Raw genomic sequence first — 22521 nt, 5'->3', positions numbered from 1 at the left:
TCATAAACTGTAATGCAGTGCTTTGTGTGTAAACAGGCGCCTGAAGCGTGCCCCCCCCCCCCCCACTAACTAATAAAATAGGAGTCTTTACTTTCTCGAAAATATGTGATTTCTCCGTCAATTCAACTATCTGTATGTCATTCTGTGAAATTGGTTTGTACTTTTGTAAAGGTTTGAAAACTGGCCATATGCTGTATAATAAAAATACACGTGTATTTTTATTATACCGTATATAGCCAAAATGGACAGGGGCTGTCTATTGTTTAATAAAAATGATTGAGTATTTCAATATTTTAACCATGGGCATTTTCAATTTGATTTACATGATCGATGTTGCGGGCAAATTTTAGGACTAATGTGAACGTTATAATATCATGGAGGAAATGCGGATTTTTTAAAATATTTTTTTATGCATACCGTTTTGATTTAGTGAAATAAAGCCCAGCACAGTTCGTAGGTATTATTTGTTTAAACTTTGCGAGGTACACAAACTCTATTAAGTACTAGAGAGTTATCTCCCATGCTGGGCCAATGATGCGTTTGAAAACTATATTTAGAATGAATGTTTCATGCAAGGGCAAGTTTTTAAAAAGTGATGCTCATTTTCTTTGTAATTCATTAGACAATTTATAATTTCCGATGAAAATACCCTATTTTTTAAACACTGGTGTTCGTTTTCAATGAATAACTTAAATATCTCAGAAATCTAACTGAATGAACATCAGTTTTGAGATAGGATAGATATCAAGGGACTCACTGAAACATTGGACAGTTTAATTTTTGTTTGTCTTGCCCTTGCACTTTTTGCTTAAATTTGACATTTCATATTTTGACCAAAAATCGGATCCCACGTGACTGTAGGAGGTCATATGATGACAAAAAATACCGATGTGAAAATCGATGGACATACTCTTCAAAATGCCATTAAGATATTAAGAAGGTACCTTTGATGCAACATCCTGAAAATCACGCATATCACGCAGATCATGGAATTTGCAAATGACTTTTCTGCAAACAGCAATATTATACATTAAAGAGGTGCTGATAAACGACAATCGATTTAAAAAAAAAAGTGAAGGGTGACACCCTTTTTTGAAAAGGAGATAATTAGGAACTATTGAAAATTTTGTGGGGTTCATTAATCTTTCAGAATCACCGAAGCGGAAAAAATATGAAACTTAAATAGTGATTCATTATTAAAATAATGGCATCAGGAAGTAGGGTGGAGCCACAATAAGGAATCGATTGTTTGTTTGTTGTTTAAGGAGGGATTCTTCTCATAAGAACACTTATTTCTTATATTTAAAAATCAATGAAATTTTCACAGAATCAAGAAGACAATATCACTAAGTGATGGTATCAGTTGGGTTAAATTTGACCGTTTTATATTAGAGGCAAGGTCAGGTCAAGGTCAGTACTATTCCCTGGACATTAAGAATAAAAAAAATACTGTTGCCAATCATGCGATGCCAACTTCCATTTCAATAAATTGTTTTTCTTTTTGCATAAAGAAATATTACCGTATTGGGTCTATAAGATGATATTACAAAATTGACATAAATAATTTAACTAAAATGGATATTGGCTAATCCGAATTTTCTCTATTTTTCTTAAAATTTTAAGATATTTTAGTTATTTTTATATGTTTCCTATATTTAAATTTTTCTTATTTTCACATAGGGTAAAGTTGTTACATAAAGATACCAAATGATATAAAAACAAAAAGTTTTGACCGTTTACTAAGAGAGAAAAAACACTTTTTACTGATTTTTGGCTCAAATCTGAACTTAGATTGGAAGCTTTCAAAAGTTAATATAATTGTAGTTTGTTTGGAAAATCATATTTATTTGATTAATTTTAAAACTTTAGTCCCTTATTATTAATTTAACTTACATTTAAAAATTTTCTCCAAGTCTTTGATTGTGTAAAAATTATAACTAAATTCATTGTTCTATAATTATTTTGAGAGGCAGAAAAGAAGATATTTTCATACGCCGCCATTTCGATTGAAAAGACCCCCAACATTTAGCATATATAATTAAATGCTCATCTACTCAATTAAGTGCATTATATTAAGTAGTTACAATTACAGATCATTGATATATGCATGCATGTATAAATAAATAAACACGCATTTTCTTTATATATCGAGGTTTGCTTTTATATATTGCTTTTCCTTTATATATACAGGTTGGCACTAATGGGCTTCCGTATCTATCTGTATGTTCTCTAGGGTTAACTCCTATCTTAGCAGCGCTATTTGCAATCTGCGTTTTATTACCTATATTGTCCAAGAAAAGGGAAAATGGAAATTTAGAAATTGGAGCTATACTTGTGGTTAATGACTGCAAAATCCATCCAAACAAAGTATTGTTTAAATTTGTGCTCTGGGTTTGTTTTTCTGTAGAAGTCCTTAATATATTTTTTTTTTTGAAAAAGGTACTTTTTGACAATAAACCCTCCTCATTCCTAATTTTTCTCTGGATCCCATTATTGCTATGGTGTTGGTTTTGTAGATATATAGCTTATCTTGGTACCCTCTCTTCAGTCTCAGTGAACTGATCCATGTAATTTGTTTGTATCATTGTCCTTATATCTCCATCCTGCATTGAAACCATTGCATTCACCTAAAATGAGTGTTATATTTTATCATGAAGAATGTGGATTTCAAAATCTTTGATTGCTAGCAAATATATAATCAAGCCTGAGATTGATTAATTAATTCCTCTCCTTTCCCTTCCAAAAGAAAATATGTTTTATAACGTATCATTGTATTCTGTAATACATAAAACAAAATTCGGAAAAATCTAGCAAATCATTTTACATCTCTTAAGAGTTATTTAACCCTGTTAAGACCCCCTTCCACACCCATTCCTAATCTCAACTATGTTTTAATTATGTTTTGAAACCCGTCACACATTTTTAAGAGCTAAGCGCATGCGCAAGCGCTTGTTAGGGGGAGTCTTCATATACAGGAAGTCTTCCAATCAACGACCCCTATCGGCATTATGTTCTTCTATTCATGGCATCTCAAATTCCGATAGGTGCATTTTCTAAAAATAGCACCGCTGACGCAGGGCATCACCGCTTAATTTTATGAAGGATCTAGCGGCGAAGACAAGTAAACTCGCTCGCATTTCTTCTTTTAACAATGTTAACCATTATATCACAATGTTGGGTATTCTTATACTAGAATTCCCAAGGACTAGTTACCTAAGGCTAAGCAGATATATTTACTATGTATAGTATGACAGAAGACATAGAGGATATTCAATGTTTTGTAGATGAATATGGAATTTATTTCACGAGTGGGACAGGATTTTTTGATATTTTCACGAGTGCGAAGCACGAGTGAAAATATCAGAAAATCCTGTCTCACGAGTGAAATAAATTCCATATTCATCTACAAAACATTGAATTTTCTGTTTATTACATTTTCTTTGATTTTCCCTTTGCCTGTGTCTTTTCTTAACAGTGTCATAGGCCTGACGTCATAGTTGAGCGGTTGAGACGTCATAGCTTAGCAGTTGTGCGATTGAAAACATTACATAGCATGGATTTTAGCAAGATATTTGGGAAGAAATTTGCAGTTTTAGCTCTATCAAGATGCTTAGTTACTTATTTTTTACTTACTTTGATATCTTTCACACTGTGAGAGAATATCATTTTAGTATCCTTTCACACTGTGAGAGAATATCACTTTTATTCAATTAATAAATCACAGTATTTCACTGTTGAAAATGTAATAAACTCTTTTATTTCCGAAGAGTAAAACTGATTGGATTTCTTGCCATTATAGATTCGTGTAACAGTGTATGGATGAAATTTAATTCGAAACAAATAACAAGAGGTTAATATGTGTATTATTATTTATTTAAAAAAACCTTTGAATATTTCAGAAAAGAGAAGGATAGGTCGAGGTTGATTAAATTTCAATATTTTATTTACCAGTATTATATGTACTATGTCCTAAAAACTGTATTTAAGGAAAACATGATATATGTTTATGTATATATATATATATATATATATATATATATATATATATATATATATATATATATATATATATATATATATATATATATATATATATATCTTGGAATGATTTAACTTAGGCTCATTTTTGTCGGAAAACAATAGACGCACGCTTCTGTGCTTCATGCAAAACGTTGATAAATTACACGTTGTCTAACCGTTGCCTGCTGCATGTTGTACTTTATGCTTAACGAAGATAGTACTTGCAAAAACATGATCTAATAGAAGTTGTACATGTAAAACAAAGAGTTAAAATCTTGATTGACATGTGTTCCTCTTCATCATGTGCATGTGCATGTAGATATAAAAAAATCCCCACCTTTTCAATCTCAATCCAGTACTTGATTACAGTGTAAGTGATAAAAATATGTACGCAACTATGTTAAGGTTCATTAATTGACGATTTAAAATACATACCGGTAATTAAAAAACTTGCATGGCTGGTTGCCCAAACTTTTGTTTTTATCGACAAGAAGAGCCTCCCACCATAAAATAGGCTTTCCGATTTTTTTTTCTTAAATTTTGTTTGATTGTTTTGGCTTTGACATTTATTTTTCCGGCTGCGATTGAAGCGACTTTGCAAGACGCACAGGAAACGAAGAATTAATTTTCGGGAACAATATTAGGTATTTATTTGGATGATTTTTTCTTATGGCGTAAAGAACTTTAAAAAGTGTACGTATTACCAGTATCTTGCTCATCACTGTACATGGATGTCATCAAAAAAAGATTGAGTATACATGAATACCGGTATGACAAAGCAATACGCCAGTCTGAAAGTTATAATGTACATTCATGTTGTACAAGTATTTATTTTTGCCATCACTTCTACGTAACGTATTCGATGATAGGCCACGTCGATAGAAATATGATTTAGCGCGATAGAAACAAATTACTTACGTAGTTTGCATATTCATGCTCCAATAATCGTAATCAATCTGATCAAAGTCTGATTATGAAAATAACTCAGCAGTCGAACGTGTTTCTAAAGTAATTAAATTGAGCTCATGTCAAACATTAACAATATATTAACATTTTGAGACATCTTGGATCAACATTAGATTCCGAAAAAGTTTATGTAAGTAGAACTTTGACAATTTTTGAAAGAGGGCATACTTATCATTTTTATCAAGATTGTATTCATCAGAATTCTATCTACTAACTTTGCTTAGCGCTTTTCAGTACTGTCAGTACTTTGATTAATACAGGTAAATAAACCCAAGTTTTCAAACAATAAATCGCCCGCCTAATTCAAATGCCAATGAACTTTATAAATTCAACTCAACAAACATATACACACCTAAGTCTATGAGAATGAAAGATCTAATATTCTAAATGCATATGTATTTACAGCTACAATATGATTGCTAAATATACAGAATGAATACTATTTAAGATTTATTAACATACCATATGTTGACATTTGTAAGATATTCTCCTATTCCTTTTCTTTGTCTTACAAGAATGCCGCCGGGTTTTTCAAAACTGTGATTATGTTGACCTATATAGATCACACGGAAATAGTTTGCAACAAGGATCGGCTGCATCAGCCATGGCCATGGCATCCCACTGTGTCACTCAATTAACTCTCGATAAACATATTATCGAAGGGGAACTTAATTCCAATAGCACAAATAAATGACTTATTCAGGAACTTTGTTGAACAAATAATTTTTTAGAAATTTTTTTTACTTTCCTTGTTATACATAAATATTTTTTACAATCAGGTATAAGAGATAAATATGAACACATTTCCGTGTTGTTGTTGTTGTTTTTTTTTTTTTTAATTTTTGGGGGTCTAAATTTTAATAATTTAATTTTGTTTGTATTCTAGCCTCTGACTGGTTAATATCCAAAAACGAACACAAATTATTTCTGTATAACCTCGTTTGGTATGGGGACACACACCCCTGACAACCAGCTGAATCATCTGTATCCATACAATCCTCTCATTTCCAGACCCCTGGATTCATGGAAAATTCCAGATTTAATAAATGTACCTTTAACTTCAATCAATAATTCGATCTTACCACATATATGTAAACAAACAACAAGGCTGCCAGGCCTATGCATCAGTTTTTACCTCCCCTCGCTTCCCATCACTTCGGTTACTACGGTTGTATTATTGAGCGGCAAATTTGAACTAATAAAAAGCAACGAAATTTTACACCCATAGTTATTTAATGATTTTAAAATTAAATTATAAGGAATGACTCTAATTCTTGGCCAAATTATTCGAGTATAACCTGGTTTGGGTCAGTTTACGCTGTTTTATAATCGCGGATTATAAAGCGTAAACTGACCCAAACCAGGTAATACTCGAATAATTTGGCCTAAAATTAGAGTCATTCCTAAATTATCACAACTCAAAATCAATCATAACTAAAACTTTAGAGCTATTTATAAGAAAACATTATAGAAATTAATGTTAAATGCTAATTAAAAATGTTTTCAGAAAACCTCCTTGCAACAGGAACAAAACGTTATGAAAAACATTTTTAAAATGATTGTTAAGAACATTTTCTAATAACGTCTTTTCAACCAAAACTAGAACTGTCCAAAAGGGACAAATACCCCCCGCTGGGTTTTTCAGAGAAAGTACCAAATCACTAATGTTTTCTAGATGTGAGAGGTGTTCACAATTTCCTTAAACATTTACAGTGAAAATTTAATTACTCATTATATATTTTTATATGTCCGTCTTACGACGGGGCGTATTATGTTATAGCGTTCATGTTCGTCCGTCCGTTAGCTTTTTCATGTCCGGCTCATAACTTTAATACTATTAGGCCTAGAATTATCAAACTTTGTCAGCTGATACATCTAGGGTAGAAGGTGTGTCGCACATTAAAACCAGGTCGCTCTGACATTTAATAAAGATGCTATGGCCAAATATGGAAAAATCATAACTAGAAAACCATTAGACTTAGAATCAAAAAACTATGTCTTTTAACTTTTAAATTACACAATCCCAAAAGATGTCATCTTCGCTAGCCAAGGGTTTCTGATACGCTACTCTCCTCATAAGCCCTTGGCATACGGTGTTACAAAATGTTGGGATTTTTTTCTCAAGTTGTGATTGGAGTTGATCGACATCGTTCGACCAATCAGCAATTGTTTTTTGTAAATGACGATATTTGCGTTCGGGATATATCTTGACTCTTTAATACCGGGAATGAAAAACGCAAGTAAACAACGATCCAAAAGATAACGTCATTCTATAAATAGTTATATGTTGTGTCATCCAATATCTTAATCTACGTGCTAAATATGTGATTAAGAATCTATACTGAAGATGTAGATTTGCATTTTAACATGTTTAAATAACAAATTAACAACAAATTAACATAACTCATTACCTTCTTGTTATTATTCTTTAAAAACATTATTTTTTTAAATACGCTTTTTATTTCTGTCGATGACGCAATCTGTGCGTACCTGGTAAGAATGGTGATCACGTGACGAAAACAATCCCGTCTTTTGTCAGCACCGTATGCCAAGGGTTTATGAGGAGAGTAGCGTATCAGAAACCCTTGGCTAGCGAAGATGAAAAGATGTCAGAGTATTGCAGTATCTTTATTAAAAAAGTGTTAAATCAAGAAAATACTAGTCTTATTTTTTTCATTATGTTCTTTACAGCAATCTGTAACAACAAAAATTCCACCTCTCCCATGGGTGTAATGATCAGGCACTGGTCAAGGAAAATTTTGATGGCAGAAAATTGCATGTCAAATTAGAGAGAAATTAATGAGTTTAGTGTGAGGAGATAACTGGTAGAGCATCTCTGATCAAGCAGGTGTTATCTACATCTCTTGGGAATTGGGCAAAAGGAATCAGTCTCTTAATTAATTGCTTGTGTTGTATTGAATTGTTCTTGTTGGCTAGTCTTACTTTCAAGATAAATTTGATGTAATTAAAACTAATTTGATATTGTATATAATAATTAAAACTTATATGATATTGTATAATATAATTTAAACTAATTATTTATTGTACATTTTTTATTAGAATTTTTATATCTTTACAACAAATTGCAGACTGCCTTGTCTCGCTAAGATGTCATTCAAACAAACGAATCTATACTGTTTATGATAATTTAACAATATTTGATGGGCGTATCATGCTCTGGTGGGGCACTCTATTTAATGAATGAAACTAAGGTGCAGCCTAATAAAACATCAACACTAATAATTACAGTGTTTTTTATTACATTAAAAAAATAGTTTGCAACTATCTGTCATCTTTGTGCGACATGACACTCTGCAAATTGATTGTTGAAAAAAAAATATCATAATTAATTATAGAAAATCAAATTTATTTTAATACCTTTATATCAAACTCATTTTAAAAATAAAAGGCTGGTTTTAGTAACTATGTATTTTCACAGACATAAATTACAATTAAGAGACTTAGACAACAGAGATCTTTATTTCTTTCTGCCCAATTCCCCTGAGATATAGATAAGACCTGCTTGATCAGAGATGCCCTAACAGCTTCCCACACTGAACTCATTAATTAATCTTTAACTGGATGCATGTCCACTCATTACTCCCAAGGGACAAATGGATTTACACTATCTGCTGTGTAATGTAAAAACTGTTTTTAATACTTTGTGTTTTTTTTTTTAGTTCTAATGAGTAGTTTTAAGCTGTAGTTCACATTTTTGTACAGATGTTCTAGATTCTATGTCTCAAACCTTAGACATGAACCCGAAATGACTAAGTCAATAAATTAAATTAAAAAAAAAACACTTATAAAATGCAGAAAAATTATCAAATAATGTTGAAAATACCAGGTGCACATCTTCATATGGTAAATAATAAGTGTACAAATTTTCATACAAATCTATGCAATAGTCTCTGGGAACAGATCCAGACAAAACCACATAATAAAAATGAAAAAAAAAACACCTCTAAAATGCAAAATAATCATCCAATCATAATGAAAATACCAGGTGCACACCTTCATATGGTGAATAACAAGTGTACAAATTTTCAGACAAATCCTTCCAACAGTTTCCAAGAAATGGTCCGGACAAAATCTCGTCTACAGACAGACGGACAGACAGACGGACATGCTGATTCCAATATACCCCCCCTAAACTTCGTTTGCGGGGGGTATAATAAAACGTTTTAAAAACATTTTATAAACGTTTTGTTAAAAAAGTTTTCAGATAACATCATTACAACGGGAATAAAATGTTATGAAAACATTTTGTGCTACCTGGGGTGGTTATTCGACCTTGTCTAGCCTTCTATTACTTGAGGAAACAAAACGAACCACGAGCTCTCGAAAATCTTCACATTTTCCTGACGGCATGACTTGCAGGTCGTACATAAAATCGCTTATTAGGTACAATTTCAAGGTCAAGGGTCAAAAATCATATGAGATAAAAACCGCGAATTGTTTTTAAATATAAAGAATGGCATGATTTCAATGTTATTGATATTGACAAAGAAAAACTGTTAGGATACACACGATGCGATTATCTTACTAGTACAAGACAGCTGCAAGAAATTGAAATTAAAATTGACAAGAGAAAACCAGTGATTCTAAACACAATTGCAGAGGTATTTTGAGGAGATGAAAATAACAAAATCAACTTTGAGCAGGCATGGAATAACTTTACCTTAATTTCCAAGAAAAGACCACTCCAAAGATCGTCTGAATTTTCCAAAAGAATTGACTTAACTTCATATAAAGAAGAGATTGGGCTCTTTTGGGATGAGTCACACAGTATCCCATGGTGTTTAAAGGTATCCTTTTCAGCATTAAAAAAATGAAATCTATATCTTTCACATTTTCATTCATAAATATTACGACACAAGTCGTTCGATCATCTAAAGAGCGAACGGTAAGGTCCTTTTGTGGAACTCAAATTATTCATTTTCTGTTTATATATGTGATGCCGCGCTGTGGCGTTATGGTAATATGAAACAAAAGAACGTTACCACGACTTCATGTAAATAGCGTTTACTACCGTTAATAATAAGGAATTCTCCTCATATATATTGTGATTAAAAATTAATGAAATTTTCACATAATGAAGAAGACAATATAATTAGGTGATGGTATTAATTAGATTAAAATTAACCGTTTTGTTTTAGGAGAAAGGCCAGAATCCTAAATCTTTCCTTGAAATTAAGAACAAAGAAATTCTTTTGTCAATCATGTAATGCTACTTCTAATTCAAGAAATTAAATGCCTCTTCTCCTTGCATATAAAAAATATCATACCCTATGGGTTTTAGTACTACCATTCTGACATAAATAATTTAATTATAATTGATATTGGCTAACCCAAAAATCCTCTATCTTATTTAAATCTTAGGGCATTTTTAGTTATTTTTCATTCTAAATATTTTCACATTTTTCTTATTTTTACATATGGTGAAGATGTCATATAAAGGTACATATGAAAAAAGTGAAGAGAACGAACATTGATCGATGAAACAAATCTACAAACATTACAATGAATAGGGCATAAGGATGGACCCCAGAAACTCTAGGGGATGGACCATGTGCCTAAAAAGAATAGGCTTCGTCTGTTGTCCGGTACACCCACCCTGAGGCCTATACTTTGATAAGGTATACGGAACACTCCGTAGTCAAATATACATGTAGTAAAAAGGCCTAATAATTGGTATGAAACAATCAGTCGAAAAACGACCAAATGATAGGTTATATTTGTTAACAAGGTTATTTTAGCGACAATAGAATTTGTGAAATGCTAACGAGGTTGTTGAAATCCCTGTAACAACAACTTATCTGTCAGTAACCTGCCTCGGTTAAAAAATTGATTGTACTCAGAGCATGCTCTTGTGTATTGATTAAGTTGGGAGACGTAAACACCATATGCTGGTGCAGGGGAATATTATATAAATAAGAAAAGCTGACGACGGAAAAGCTGAAGTCATCTCGTTTGTCATGCAATTTTGTTGTTACGAAGGTTGTTCGGAAAGTTCATGGACTTTTTTACATATAACTTTTTTACTTAACGTCATATTGTATTCAAATTTTGAAGAAATAGTTCAACAGTAAATTCAAACAAATGATGTGTATTAAATTTTTTTAAATATCGTGGTTTGATTCAAACTTATTTAGACTTTAAAAAATGCGAAAATTAGATCACGGAGCAGGTCAAATTTTTGTAATTTACAATCAAGACACTAATTAATATTTGAAGTCTTATCTTCTGTAAAATGACTCAAAAACGGAAAAATTCTACACGTTCAAATTAAGAGTTGTTTCAACGTTTCTGATTCCAGATTATGACTTAATATTTTGCTTCGTTAAAAAGAAATCAGTTTCAGAGGATATGTAGTCCTGATTGAAAAAGGCAAGAAAAAAAAAAGTTTTAGAACGTCACGGAGCAGCAGTTAACCATACAATATTGTGTTGTACTCTGGAGAACTCCAGAAAAAAAAAATATCTGAAAATGCCGGAGGAAGTAGGAAATATGTCAAAAGCGAGCCATGCATGTGTGTGCACATGGTACAAGCGGTATTTGAATGATAGACTACTCTGCTTAGACGATGGTGATCTGTGAGAAAACGGATTATCTGTAAAAATCTTATCAAAAACATTGAAAAAATTATTAATGTCATGCTAAGAGTTTGGCGCTTCATAGATGCTGATCTTGTTAAAGCACACTTATGCAGTGAAAAAAAATATAACATTGACAAAGAAAATAATGCTACTGGAACAGTTGTTAGCAAAATAGATTTCAAGTGATAGAGAAGCGTTTTTAATGAGTGCACTGGTATTTGGCAATGCTGTGTGAAATGTATAGGGATAGTATTTTTGAGAACCTCATGTCGGTATGTTTTTGACGTTGCGGTGTTGTTGAGTTTGCTCTGTGGATACAAAAAGTGTTGATTTTAAAAGTAGATAACATGAATTCTATTAAATCACATGGAATGAAACTTCACAATTAAACAACATAAATATTTTTACATATGATTATGTGCTCATTTTAAATTTCATGAAGATAGTATAACGAAGATTGGCATAGTCCACGAGCTTTAAGAACAACCCTCGTAGCGCTAGTTGTCTCTTATCGTCTATGATTAGTAGAATATCCAAATATGAAAAAAAGATCTAACATGCTCTGTTGTGTCTTTTATTTCAAGTTCATTGGGATACATCGAGTCGACATATGAATTTTATGAATAGAAGTAACCATTGTTAATTGATAAAACGTCGTCGATATATTAAAATGTCGAGTGTTTTATACTTCTCGTGTAAAAGTTTTTGAACAAATTCTGCTTCATAGATATATAAAAAACAATTACCGTTTGAAAACCAGTCTGTGAGAAAAGCATGCAATACTGTCCAGATGCAAGATTTTCATATCTTGATGAATTTGGTGGGTAGTAAGACTTTCTAACATGTACACATCATGCACATGTAATTGATAAAAAGCCAAAAATTTTCCCCATCATCAAACAGGGCTGCCATAGAGAGCGTCAACTACTCCATGCGCATTTCCATGTAAGTGTAAATTCACTTAAAGTCATATATGACATATTTTTGATTAGATCAGACTAACTAAAGTTAAAAATATCTTTCTATTTGTTTTATTACTTTATACACGGATAGCACTTTCCTGTAAATTACACAATTTAAATCAATCGCGTTTCATAGATATTAGAAATTAAAAACAATAACCGATTTATGTATCGACTCCGCATTTAAATATCAGACACAGTTTAAAGTCAATTTGACTATAGAAACGTGGGTTATTCAAGTTCAAAATCGGTGAAAATTTTAATTTGAACGTAAATAACAAATATCATGTTCATCTACACTTAATCTCATATTTTTATTTTTTAGCTCAGATGCGCAATATATAGCTTTAAAAACTTCAAGCAAAATAGTAAAAATCACTTTTAATTTATTTTACTCAAAATTGAATTTGTATTTCCTTTAAGGTATCTTAAGTAATACATGACTATGTTCTTCTAAAACTGACATTTATCATAATCAAATATGCAACAAATCAAAGGGCAGACAACTCTTGAAAATTGACACAATGCCAGTTTTGAAGAATTGACAAAATTTTTACATATCAATTAAATAGCCAAACTCTTGCAACACCAGGCTATGAAATTAATTTTTTTTTACATTAATGTCATAATATAACTCCAAACATTATCTTTGCAAAATATTAAGTTTGGAATCTAATAATTTATTGAGGTATAGGGATTAACAAATTGCCAATTTTCGAGAAAAAGAAATCTTCAAACTCAATTAGGTTATAAAGTCAATTATAGAACTTAAAGTTTTAAATACTTATTGTGAGATAAGAAAAAAATGTAACCATATTCTTTGTATCCATAATTGAAATTGAAAAAAAAAACTATTATTAAAATTGAAAAATAAAAAGGTAAAAAATAAAATACCCCAAATAAGAGGACGGGCATTTTGCAAATTGTTCAAAAACGGAATGATTTCATTGTGCTGGCTTACATGCACATTTTCAACGATCATAACGAATAATCATGGTTCTTTCATTTTCGTTAGACAGTTCCACTATAATTTAAAAAAAATGGAATTAACATGTATATATTATTATATTTACATTTTATATTTCTTTGTCCGAGATAAAACTACAAATTGTAAAAATATTTGATTTCTACATAAAGCTCCCAGTTCATCGATTGGCGTGGTTAAAATAAAATCATGTGCGGGGCGGGAGAAATAGAGAGAGACAACGTGGCTTTTAGCACGTGGTTTTACGGAATCAAGAGCATGTAAATATAAGAAATAACTGTCAGATTTTTTGTTTCATGATGATGATGAAGCAATTAGCTTGCGTGATAATCTTATGCATAAATGCCTTCAGTGTTGGGGTTTCTTTTAATTATTACTACACATTATTTTTTTATAATTTATATCTGTAGTTGGAGTACATATTTTTTGTTACATATTACAAGATTTACATTTTAAGGGACTCTTCATACCATGACAACAATGACCCCCCCCCCCCCCCTAAGAAATAGTGATTTCACAGTTGTTAGACTCCAAATCAACAAGCTATGCCATTGTGTTAGCCAGTAATTTCAACATATCAATATTTTCGAAATTCACTTAAAACTTGAATTTGTATAAATATTTTGTAAACAAGTTTCTACATATAATCAAATAACACAAATGTATATATTCATTTCAATCATAGTGCAAGTACTAGAAATAATTTCATTAAGAGTGTTCTTTCTTGATCATCTTAAACAAAACCATTTTAAGAAACACATGTACATTTACAATGTCAGTGGTTTCACATAATGGTACATACATATACATGTACATATTGACATGCAAGCAATTTTCCAGTTAACACAAGTTCTAGATCTTTGACATTCCTTAAATGATGGAAAGTTCAAAGACTATATAAGGCAAATAAGCCTGGTTCGTATGTGTGACTGTCATCAGCATGCACCTTCTCCTCTGTTGACATCCCCTTATCCATAATTGTTACTTCATTAGCTTCTGTTTTGTTTTATCAGATCATGGAATATGTAGTGTTACATGTATGAACCGTTTGCGTTTGTACAGATTATATAGGGACTAAAATAGACTATATAATAATTTAGTATTCTATCTTGTGAATAGGAGTATGTGTATCTGTTAGCAAAATTATTTCAATAAAATTACATGATCATAATAAATTCCTTAGATGAACATCTGACTGCATAGCTGATAAATTTTTCAATATCTATAACTAATTATCTTTTTTTGTTTTTAAAATTTTGTCCATGGAAACTGGTATAACTGGCCTGATAAGCAATAACCATTATTATAATTATATCCATATTCTTAGGGGACGACCATTTCAATTTCATTAAGGGAAGGAGGGGAGAGTAGTAAAACTACCGAATATATACACATTTATATTAAATAACCTGAACTAAAAATTGCTGAAAAAAAAAAATCTTTCCTCTTTTGGAAGAAGATAATCTGACCCTGACAGATGGTGCTTCCCCATACCAAGGGAATAAAAAATGTTTCCGATCATCATCGAAACTAATATATTGTCTGCAAGGGTATTTATATTTTTATGTTTATTCGGGCAAAGTATCACATAAATTACAGATCATAATACCATTACATTAATCACTGTTGATACTTAATGATATGAATAAAAATAAATAATCTGAGGTGACAATTTTTTTTATTTTTATAACTAATAAAAAGTATGACAAAGATAATGTTTATCATCTTATAAATTACAACTCATAAATTCATAATACAATTACATTAACCACTGTTAATACTTAATAATATGTATGAAAATAAATAATCTGGGATGATAAAATCTGACAGCTCCCCCCTCCCCCGGGATCAGAATGAAATGATTGCCCCCTCATCATGATTTTAATTCTTACCAGTTTGTACTGCGAAATGAATGTTTAGGCTGTAGCCATATATATATATATATATTAAATACTTGCTTGTTTTAGAATGATCCTTCTATCCACATAAATGCACAGTGTATGCTTGTCTCCACAGTAAACAAAAAGTATCACAATGTTTTAAAGCATATAACAAAGGTTTTTAACGAGTGGAGTCTATCAGAATTTTCATTCCTACATACACTGATACGACACAAAACCTTCACGCGGGGGCTTTTTGCGCGTCCAAGCTGGGTTGTTGTTTCTTTTTTTACATTCAAAGATCTTTACAACGAGTTTTCCTTACTTTCGTTGTGCAGTGATGATCCATAACAACTCCCAAGGTTTAAAATGACATTCTTTATTCCATGTTGATACACCTGTCAAACCCAATTATACTAAAGAGTTCCAAGAAGGGGATATAACAAACTAAACCGAGGAAATTGGAAGCAGAAGGCAAAATAAACAATAAGAAGTTATGTAAAGTACCTAAATCAATTAATATGATTATTCCAATAATTATTAAAAAGGTATTACATTCAGAATCCTCATTTTTCATTTAGATATTAAAGTAATAGTCTATAAATATGATAATAGACTATTATTTAGAATATGTGAAATTGCAGCTATATACTAGGTTATTTCAAATTTAATTTACAGCACCTAGATATTATTTGCCAAGCTCAATATTTTAAAACTCAGTACACCTTAAATTATTTAAAAGAATCTTATCAATTTAATTCATTTTTTCACTTGGTCTTGAGAGAAAATGGTATCTCAAATTGGCTAGAAAATCATGGTCATTAATTTATGATCTTTAAATAGACCTTTAAAAATAATGCATTCATTTGAAATTCAATTATATCTTTGATTGTTTAAAAATGTTAACTAAATTCAGTATTCTGTGGTAAGTTTGAAAGCAATTATAAAAAAAAGATTTACGCCGTTCCTCCAAAAATATATTCCTGGTAGATTTTAAAACTATTTTACCATTTCTGTTTAAGTTGAACAATAATGAGAAGGAAATAAAAATATTATGTAATTAATCCCAACATTTTAATATAAATGAAATGAAGCAAATATTCTTTGAACATTTTATCTAGTCAGAAAACAGACACGAATCTTTCCTTAATAAATCATATTTCAAATCAACACTGCATTTACTCGTATAATAGAATTGTTTTCCTATCTGGTGTTACACAACCTCTAACATTCTCTACAGGTTTTCGTTTTATAAAATCTGAATTACACCTTTCTAAACTTCTAAAACAAACGCTGTTTATGGTGCAAACATTTATGTTTTCATTACAAATGAAGCAATAGCGACATCCTTCTTATTATGTTATGTATTCTTTGTTGAACAGGATATATCTAATGATAATTACTTTTGGTCACTTTGATGTAAAACATTTCGCAAATTCTGTTTGCAATTTCAACCTGTCGTTGGGTCGTTTGATTGATTGTATATTGTTTTACGTCCCGTTCGAGAATTTTTCATCGGCATATGGAGACGTTATCATATACAGGTAAAGGGCTTCACATTTAGACCTTTACTCGGCACCTAGGCCCATTGAGCAGTTAAAGAACTTTATCATGCCAACGCCTGCCGTGACACGGGGCCTCGATTTTTTGGGTCGACTGTTCACTGACAGTTTTTATGTAAATTGTTTAGTCATTGATTTGATACTGATTCACACTGTATCATGTTACCTAATCAGGACAAAGGGCTTACGGCTGATGTGACCCATGGACTGGGGAGGTTTACTCCTGTCACACATGACTCCATCCTGATGTTTACCCTTAGTATCAATTATACCTCGTATCAAATTGAATGGAGTTTGAATTTGATCTCTTTTTTTCACCTTCACATTTTCATAACTTCTAAATAGCAATCATTATTATAATTATAGATCAAAGAAAATGGCACAGTTATAAAAGTTCAAAATTTTCAAATTTATTTATAGATTAACGTTTATTGATTTGCACTATTTAAAAAAAGAGTATAAAAACATCTTCTTTGGTTATTTAACTATTTCAGGATATGGTGATAATTTAAATTTGAAACGAATTTTATCAAATCATTCTAGATTATGAATAATGATTGGAGACATTTTTAATGCAAATTACAGTCTTATAATGTTTACATAAATTCAGGGCAAATCACCGCTAAAGTACATTTAATGTATTTTTCACACGATGTATAATTCTACAAATTATTGGGAAAAATGAATATTATGGTTTATGTTGTGAAACATAAACTACCGGTATGAATGATCGTACGACTTCTAAGAAGAGGCCCATAGAACACACTGTTCGCCTGATTCACCTTGACCTGATGTTTTAAAGACTTTTTTTAAAAATTTATTTGTATTTCTATGTAAAATTTTGATTCAATTATGTGACCCCACCTGAAAGGTCAATGCATTTTTAAATGAACCCAGAGTTCATTGGGATGCTGAATTTCATTTGAATTAACATGACCATTTAAAGCAAATTTTAAGATTTTTTTCCTACGAATTAATCTTATGCAATCTCCCATTTTTGTCCAACCCAACCCATTGGATCCATGATGCGTGTGAGGGGATGTGAGTGTGTGTGTGTGTGCGCGCAATTTCAGTATAAGAAATGTAAATGATCCAGTTTTTGGAATAGTTACTAAGTAGTTATCATCCTGATCACATGATGATTACAAGATAGTACATGTGGAGTTGTCTTCACTTCACAATTATTGATGTCAAAGACACCCGTTTAAGCAAAAAATGAAATCATTCAGGATTTAATTTTCTTTTTAGGAATTAAAGTAAAGGCATCCAAAACACTCACTCTCGTTGTCCAATGAGGTTATGAAATTTAGAAAGAAGAATTATGTTTGCATACACACAAGGTAGTCCTAAATGCATTATTGCAAGTTGTGAGGATTTGAATGATAAGTTTGTCACATCAATCAAGTTTATTTTAAAGAGACTAAGGTGATCCAGTTTGAGGTGACATCAAGGAGATCCAGTTTTGGAATTGTCTTTTTTCAACAGAGTTGATATGGAACAAATGTTTAATATCTAATCAATATCAACGACATTTGAATAAAACGAACATGATCCAGTTTTGAAATATTTATTTTAGTTGTTAACATCCTGGTGACACGATGATTAGAATTCCGTAGTGTGGAGATGTCTTCATTTCAGATTTATTGATAACAAAGACATCCTTAAAAGCAGAAGATGAAATCATTCAACATAAGATTTTCTTTTAATTAAGAGAACAAAATATAACAGAAAAACCTTACTTCGTTGTCCAATGAGATTATAAATTTTAGAAATAAGAATGAAAAGAGTAACGTTTGCAGACACATAAAGTAATCTTAAATGCATTACTGCATGTTATGAACATAAAAATACATTTGTTTGTACATCAGTTAAGTTTATTTCAAAGACATTAAGGTGATCCAGTTTTGGAATAGTCTTTTTTCAAGAGTGTCGATATAGGAGAATTGTTTTGTACACTAATTAATAACAATGACATTTGTATAAAACGTAAATGGTCCAGTTTTGGAATTGTTACTTAGTAGTTATCATCCTGATCACATGATGATTACAATTTAGTACATGTGGTGTTGTCTTCACTTCAAATTTATTGATGTCAAAGACACCCGTTTATTGATTGATTGTATATTGTTTGACGTTCCTCTCGAGAATTTTTCACTCATATGGAGACGCCACCACTTGCCGGTGGAGAGCTGCAAATTTTGTCCTATACTTGGCACTCAGGGCCATTGAGCAGGGAGGGATCTTTTTCGTGCCAGCACTTACTGTGACACGGGACCTCGGATTATACAGTTTCATCTGAAGGACTGGTCTCCACGTCCCGCAGTGGGATTCGAACCCGTGACATAAGGATCCACTCCTTACTTCAGGACTCTAGAGCAGACGCTCTAACCACTGTGCCACACGGGCGACACCCGTCTAAGCAAAAGACGGTGAATTGTGATTGTTGATAAATAATTTTTTAAAAAGAAAATGTGCATCTATTGGTAACAAAACATAAATACATACATTTATCTATTTAGTTTAACAAAGAACACATTTATTTGATTGCATAAAATAACCCCAAAGATTTTTCAACTGGTCATAACAATTACCTGAGTTACAAGGAAAGAATGAACAATTAATAAATTCTACTTCCATTTAAACTGGTAGGCATTTGATTGGACATATCCTAACCAGAAAAAAGATTCCAAGATTTCCTGCCTATCACTCGTGTCCATGAAATCAAATGGCCTAGTGTAAGAAATTGTTGCGTTGCTTGTTTTATTAACCTCTCCCTTTTCTTCAATCTGATGAAAATGATCCTCATCGATGCGTAGATACGTAAGAATTACCTAAATATGAGAAGATAAAAATATTTAACAACTCTACCATGCTCCTCATTTTATTTCAGGTAAAATTCGGCTTATACAAATAGCATCATCAATCTACCTAATTGTGAGATTATTTTAGATGAACAGATAAGAGTCAGTGTTTTAACATTATATGTTTCCCCGTTTCATATAATGATTTTCCTTTATTTCATAAAGAATCTATAGTAATTTAGTTGTGCAATTTAGTATTTTCATTTTTTTATGTCAACCCCCCCCCCCCCCCCCCCCCAGATACATTGATAATCAAAATGAATCTTCAATAAGAACAAAGGTCCGTTTCTAAAAACGCCTACGACCAGGCAAGAGCTTAGTCCGGACACAATCAGTGACTTAACCTGTAAATTGGACTCAGATGCATTTCACAATCTGGTGGAGATTTAGGTGGAGACTAAAGTTGGCTTAAATATACACCTGCTCATAAATAGGCATAAATTCTTAGTTTGTACACAGCTTTAAAAAATTGTGCTTCGCTAAAAAAAAAAAATAAAAAGGTTAATATATCTTAACAATAATACCTATTCATAAACAAGTTTGATTTGCAGAAAATCGTGAAATATACAATTGTGCTGGAAAGGCTAAAAACCATCAAGGTTGTAGATTTTTTCATAAAAAAGAGGAGTGGGGTGAACTAGAGATATGTAACATAGAAATTTTGTGAAGCTTGGTAAAAAATTAAGTATTGACAGAGATTCCCAAGATGCTTCCACATTAGTTTTATCTTGTCTGGCTTGGTGGATGCAGTATATCTGAAACCTGACTTGTTCATTGAAAAATACAAGAATTTTCCATGCATCTTTTAGCAACATCAAGCATAAAGTAAAGTACTTGAAAATATTAATTACTTAATTTGTTCCAAAAACTGAAATATGTGACACAATTACCTATGCAAAGGATATAGTATTAGCTAACCAAACTTAGTTAAGGTGAACTAACGAGAGGCCCATGGGCCTTATTACCTACCTTAGCATTATGTAACAACTTTCCAGCAAGTGAATTTGGTTTGTGTTTTAAACCAGAGGCCATGACATTCACAATTTTGAAAGACGCACCATTGCACCCATTTATGTACACTTAAAAACTTAGTTTGGTTACTTAATTTGCGCAGGAAGAGAAGGGGAACAAAAAAATGCATTTCAACTAATCAGTTATAATCAGTAACAAGAGCCCATGGGCCACATCGCTCACTGAGTACAATGGCTAGGCAAAAGCACAAACCAGTTCAGTATTAAAAAGATTACTGGGGGGGGGGGGGGGGGGGCTGAATTTTATACTATCTGATGATGCTTTCATGTCAATATAACAAATGGCTTTGTTGTACTTGAGAAGATTTAAAAAATAAATTTCCCATATATTCCATTGTAAAAATTTGATCCCCCATTGTGGCTCCTCCCTATCCCAGGGGTCATCATTTGAACAAACTTGAATCTACACTACCTGAGGATGCTTCCATATCAATATGACTAAACACAGCTTTTCTGTTCTTGAGAAGAAATATTTTTTTCTGTATGTTCTTATGTAAAACTTTCGACCCCCAACTGGGCCCCACCCTACCCCCGGAGGTCATCATCTGGACAAAATTGAATTTACACTACCTGAGGATGCTTTCATATCAAAATGACTAAACAATACGATTTTCAGTTCTTGAGAAGAAGATATTTTCCTATGTGTTCCTATGTAAAATTTTGGATCCCCCATTGTGGCCCGATCCTATCCCCAGGGGTCATCATTTTAACGAACTTGAATCTACACTACCTTCCATATCAAAATGACTAATCATGGCTTTGCAGTTCTTCAGAAGTAGATATTTTCCTATGTATTTCTATTTAAGACTTTGATCCTCCATTGAGGCCCCGCCCTACCCCCAGGGGTAATAATTTGAACCAAACAGAATCTACACTACCTGAGGATGCTACCATATAAATATGACTCATCATGGCTATGCTGTTCTTGGGAAGATTTTTCCTATATATTTCTATGTAAAACTTTGATCCTCCATTGTGGCCCCACCCTACCCCCGGGGGTCATCATTTGAAGAAACTTAAATCTACATTACCTGAGGATGCCTCCATATAAATTTGACTCATCATGGCTTTGCTGTTCTTGAGAAGAAGATTTTTAAAGGTTTTTCCTATATATTTCTATGTAAAACTTTGATCCTCCATTGTGGCCCCACCCTACCCCTGGGGGTCATGATTTGAACAAACTTGAATCTACACTACCTGAGGATGCTTCCATATAAATATGACTCATCATGTTTTTGCTGTTCTTGAGAAGAAGATTTTTAAAGACTGTAAAACTTTGATCCTCCATTGTGGCCTTCAGCTCAGGTGAGCTAAAAATCAGTAGTGTCCTCTCCCCAGAGGAACCCCTGAACCTGGAGCAACACATTTCATAATTTTGGAAAAGGCACCCTCGCTCATCATAAATGTTTGTTAAATACCAAGGAGCAGATTTCAAAGCATTAATTCATGTTCAGTATATAATGATTAGAACCCACTCCCATCCCCTCTATGGTACCCCTGAACTAGGGGCCTTGAAATTCACAATTTTGGAAGAAGGACCCTTGCTCATCATAACTATGTATAATGATTATGTATGTTGTTAGTTTGTTTCATACCCAGAAGCAGAGAAAATTCGCAAAAAATTAATGCATTTTTGCTATATAATCAATAGAGCC

The 22521-nt window shown here is 32.0% G+C and overlaps 1 protein-coding gene across 1 annotated transcript in view; it reads right to left on the bottom strand.

Annotated features, from left to right (window-relative positions):
* Positions 1 to 18525: 18525 nt before the first annotated feature.
* Positions 18526 to 22521, bottom strand: part of LOC133188597 (uncharacterized) — a 64459-nt gene continuing 60463 nt past the window's right edge. The window contains exon 5 of the mRNA XM_061324086.1: positions 18526 to 19805. Coding sequence (XP_061180070.1) covers positions 19602 to 19805 — 204 coding nt within the window. The 3' untranslated portion in view covers positions 18526 to 19601. The remainder of the gene's footprint in view (positions 19806 to 22521) is intronic.

Source organism: Saccostrea echinata, unplaced genomic scaffold (genome assembly GCF_033153115.1).
Source record: "Saccostrea echinata isolate AGI-Se365-2 ecotype Australia unplaced genomic scaffold, CSIRO_AGI_Sech_v1 ptg000016l, whole genome shotgun sequence".
NCBI classification, from domain to species: Eukaryota; Metazoa; Mollusca; class Bivalvia; order Ostreida; family Ostreidae; genus Saccostrea; species Saccostrea echinata.
This window is presented reverse-complemented; position numbering and strand designations above follow the sequence as displayed.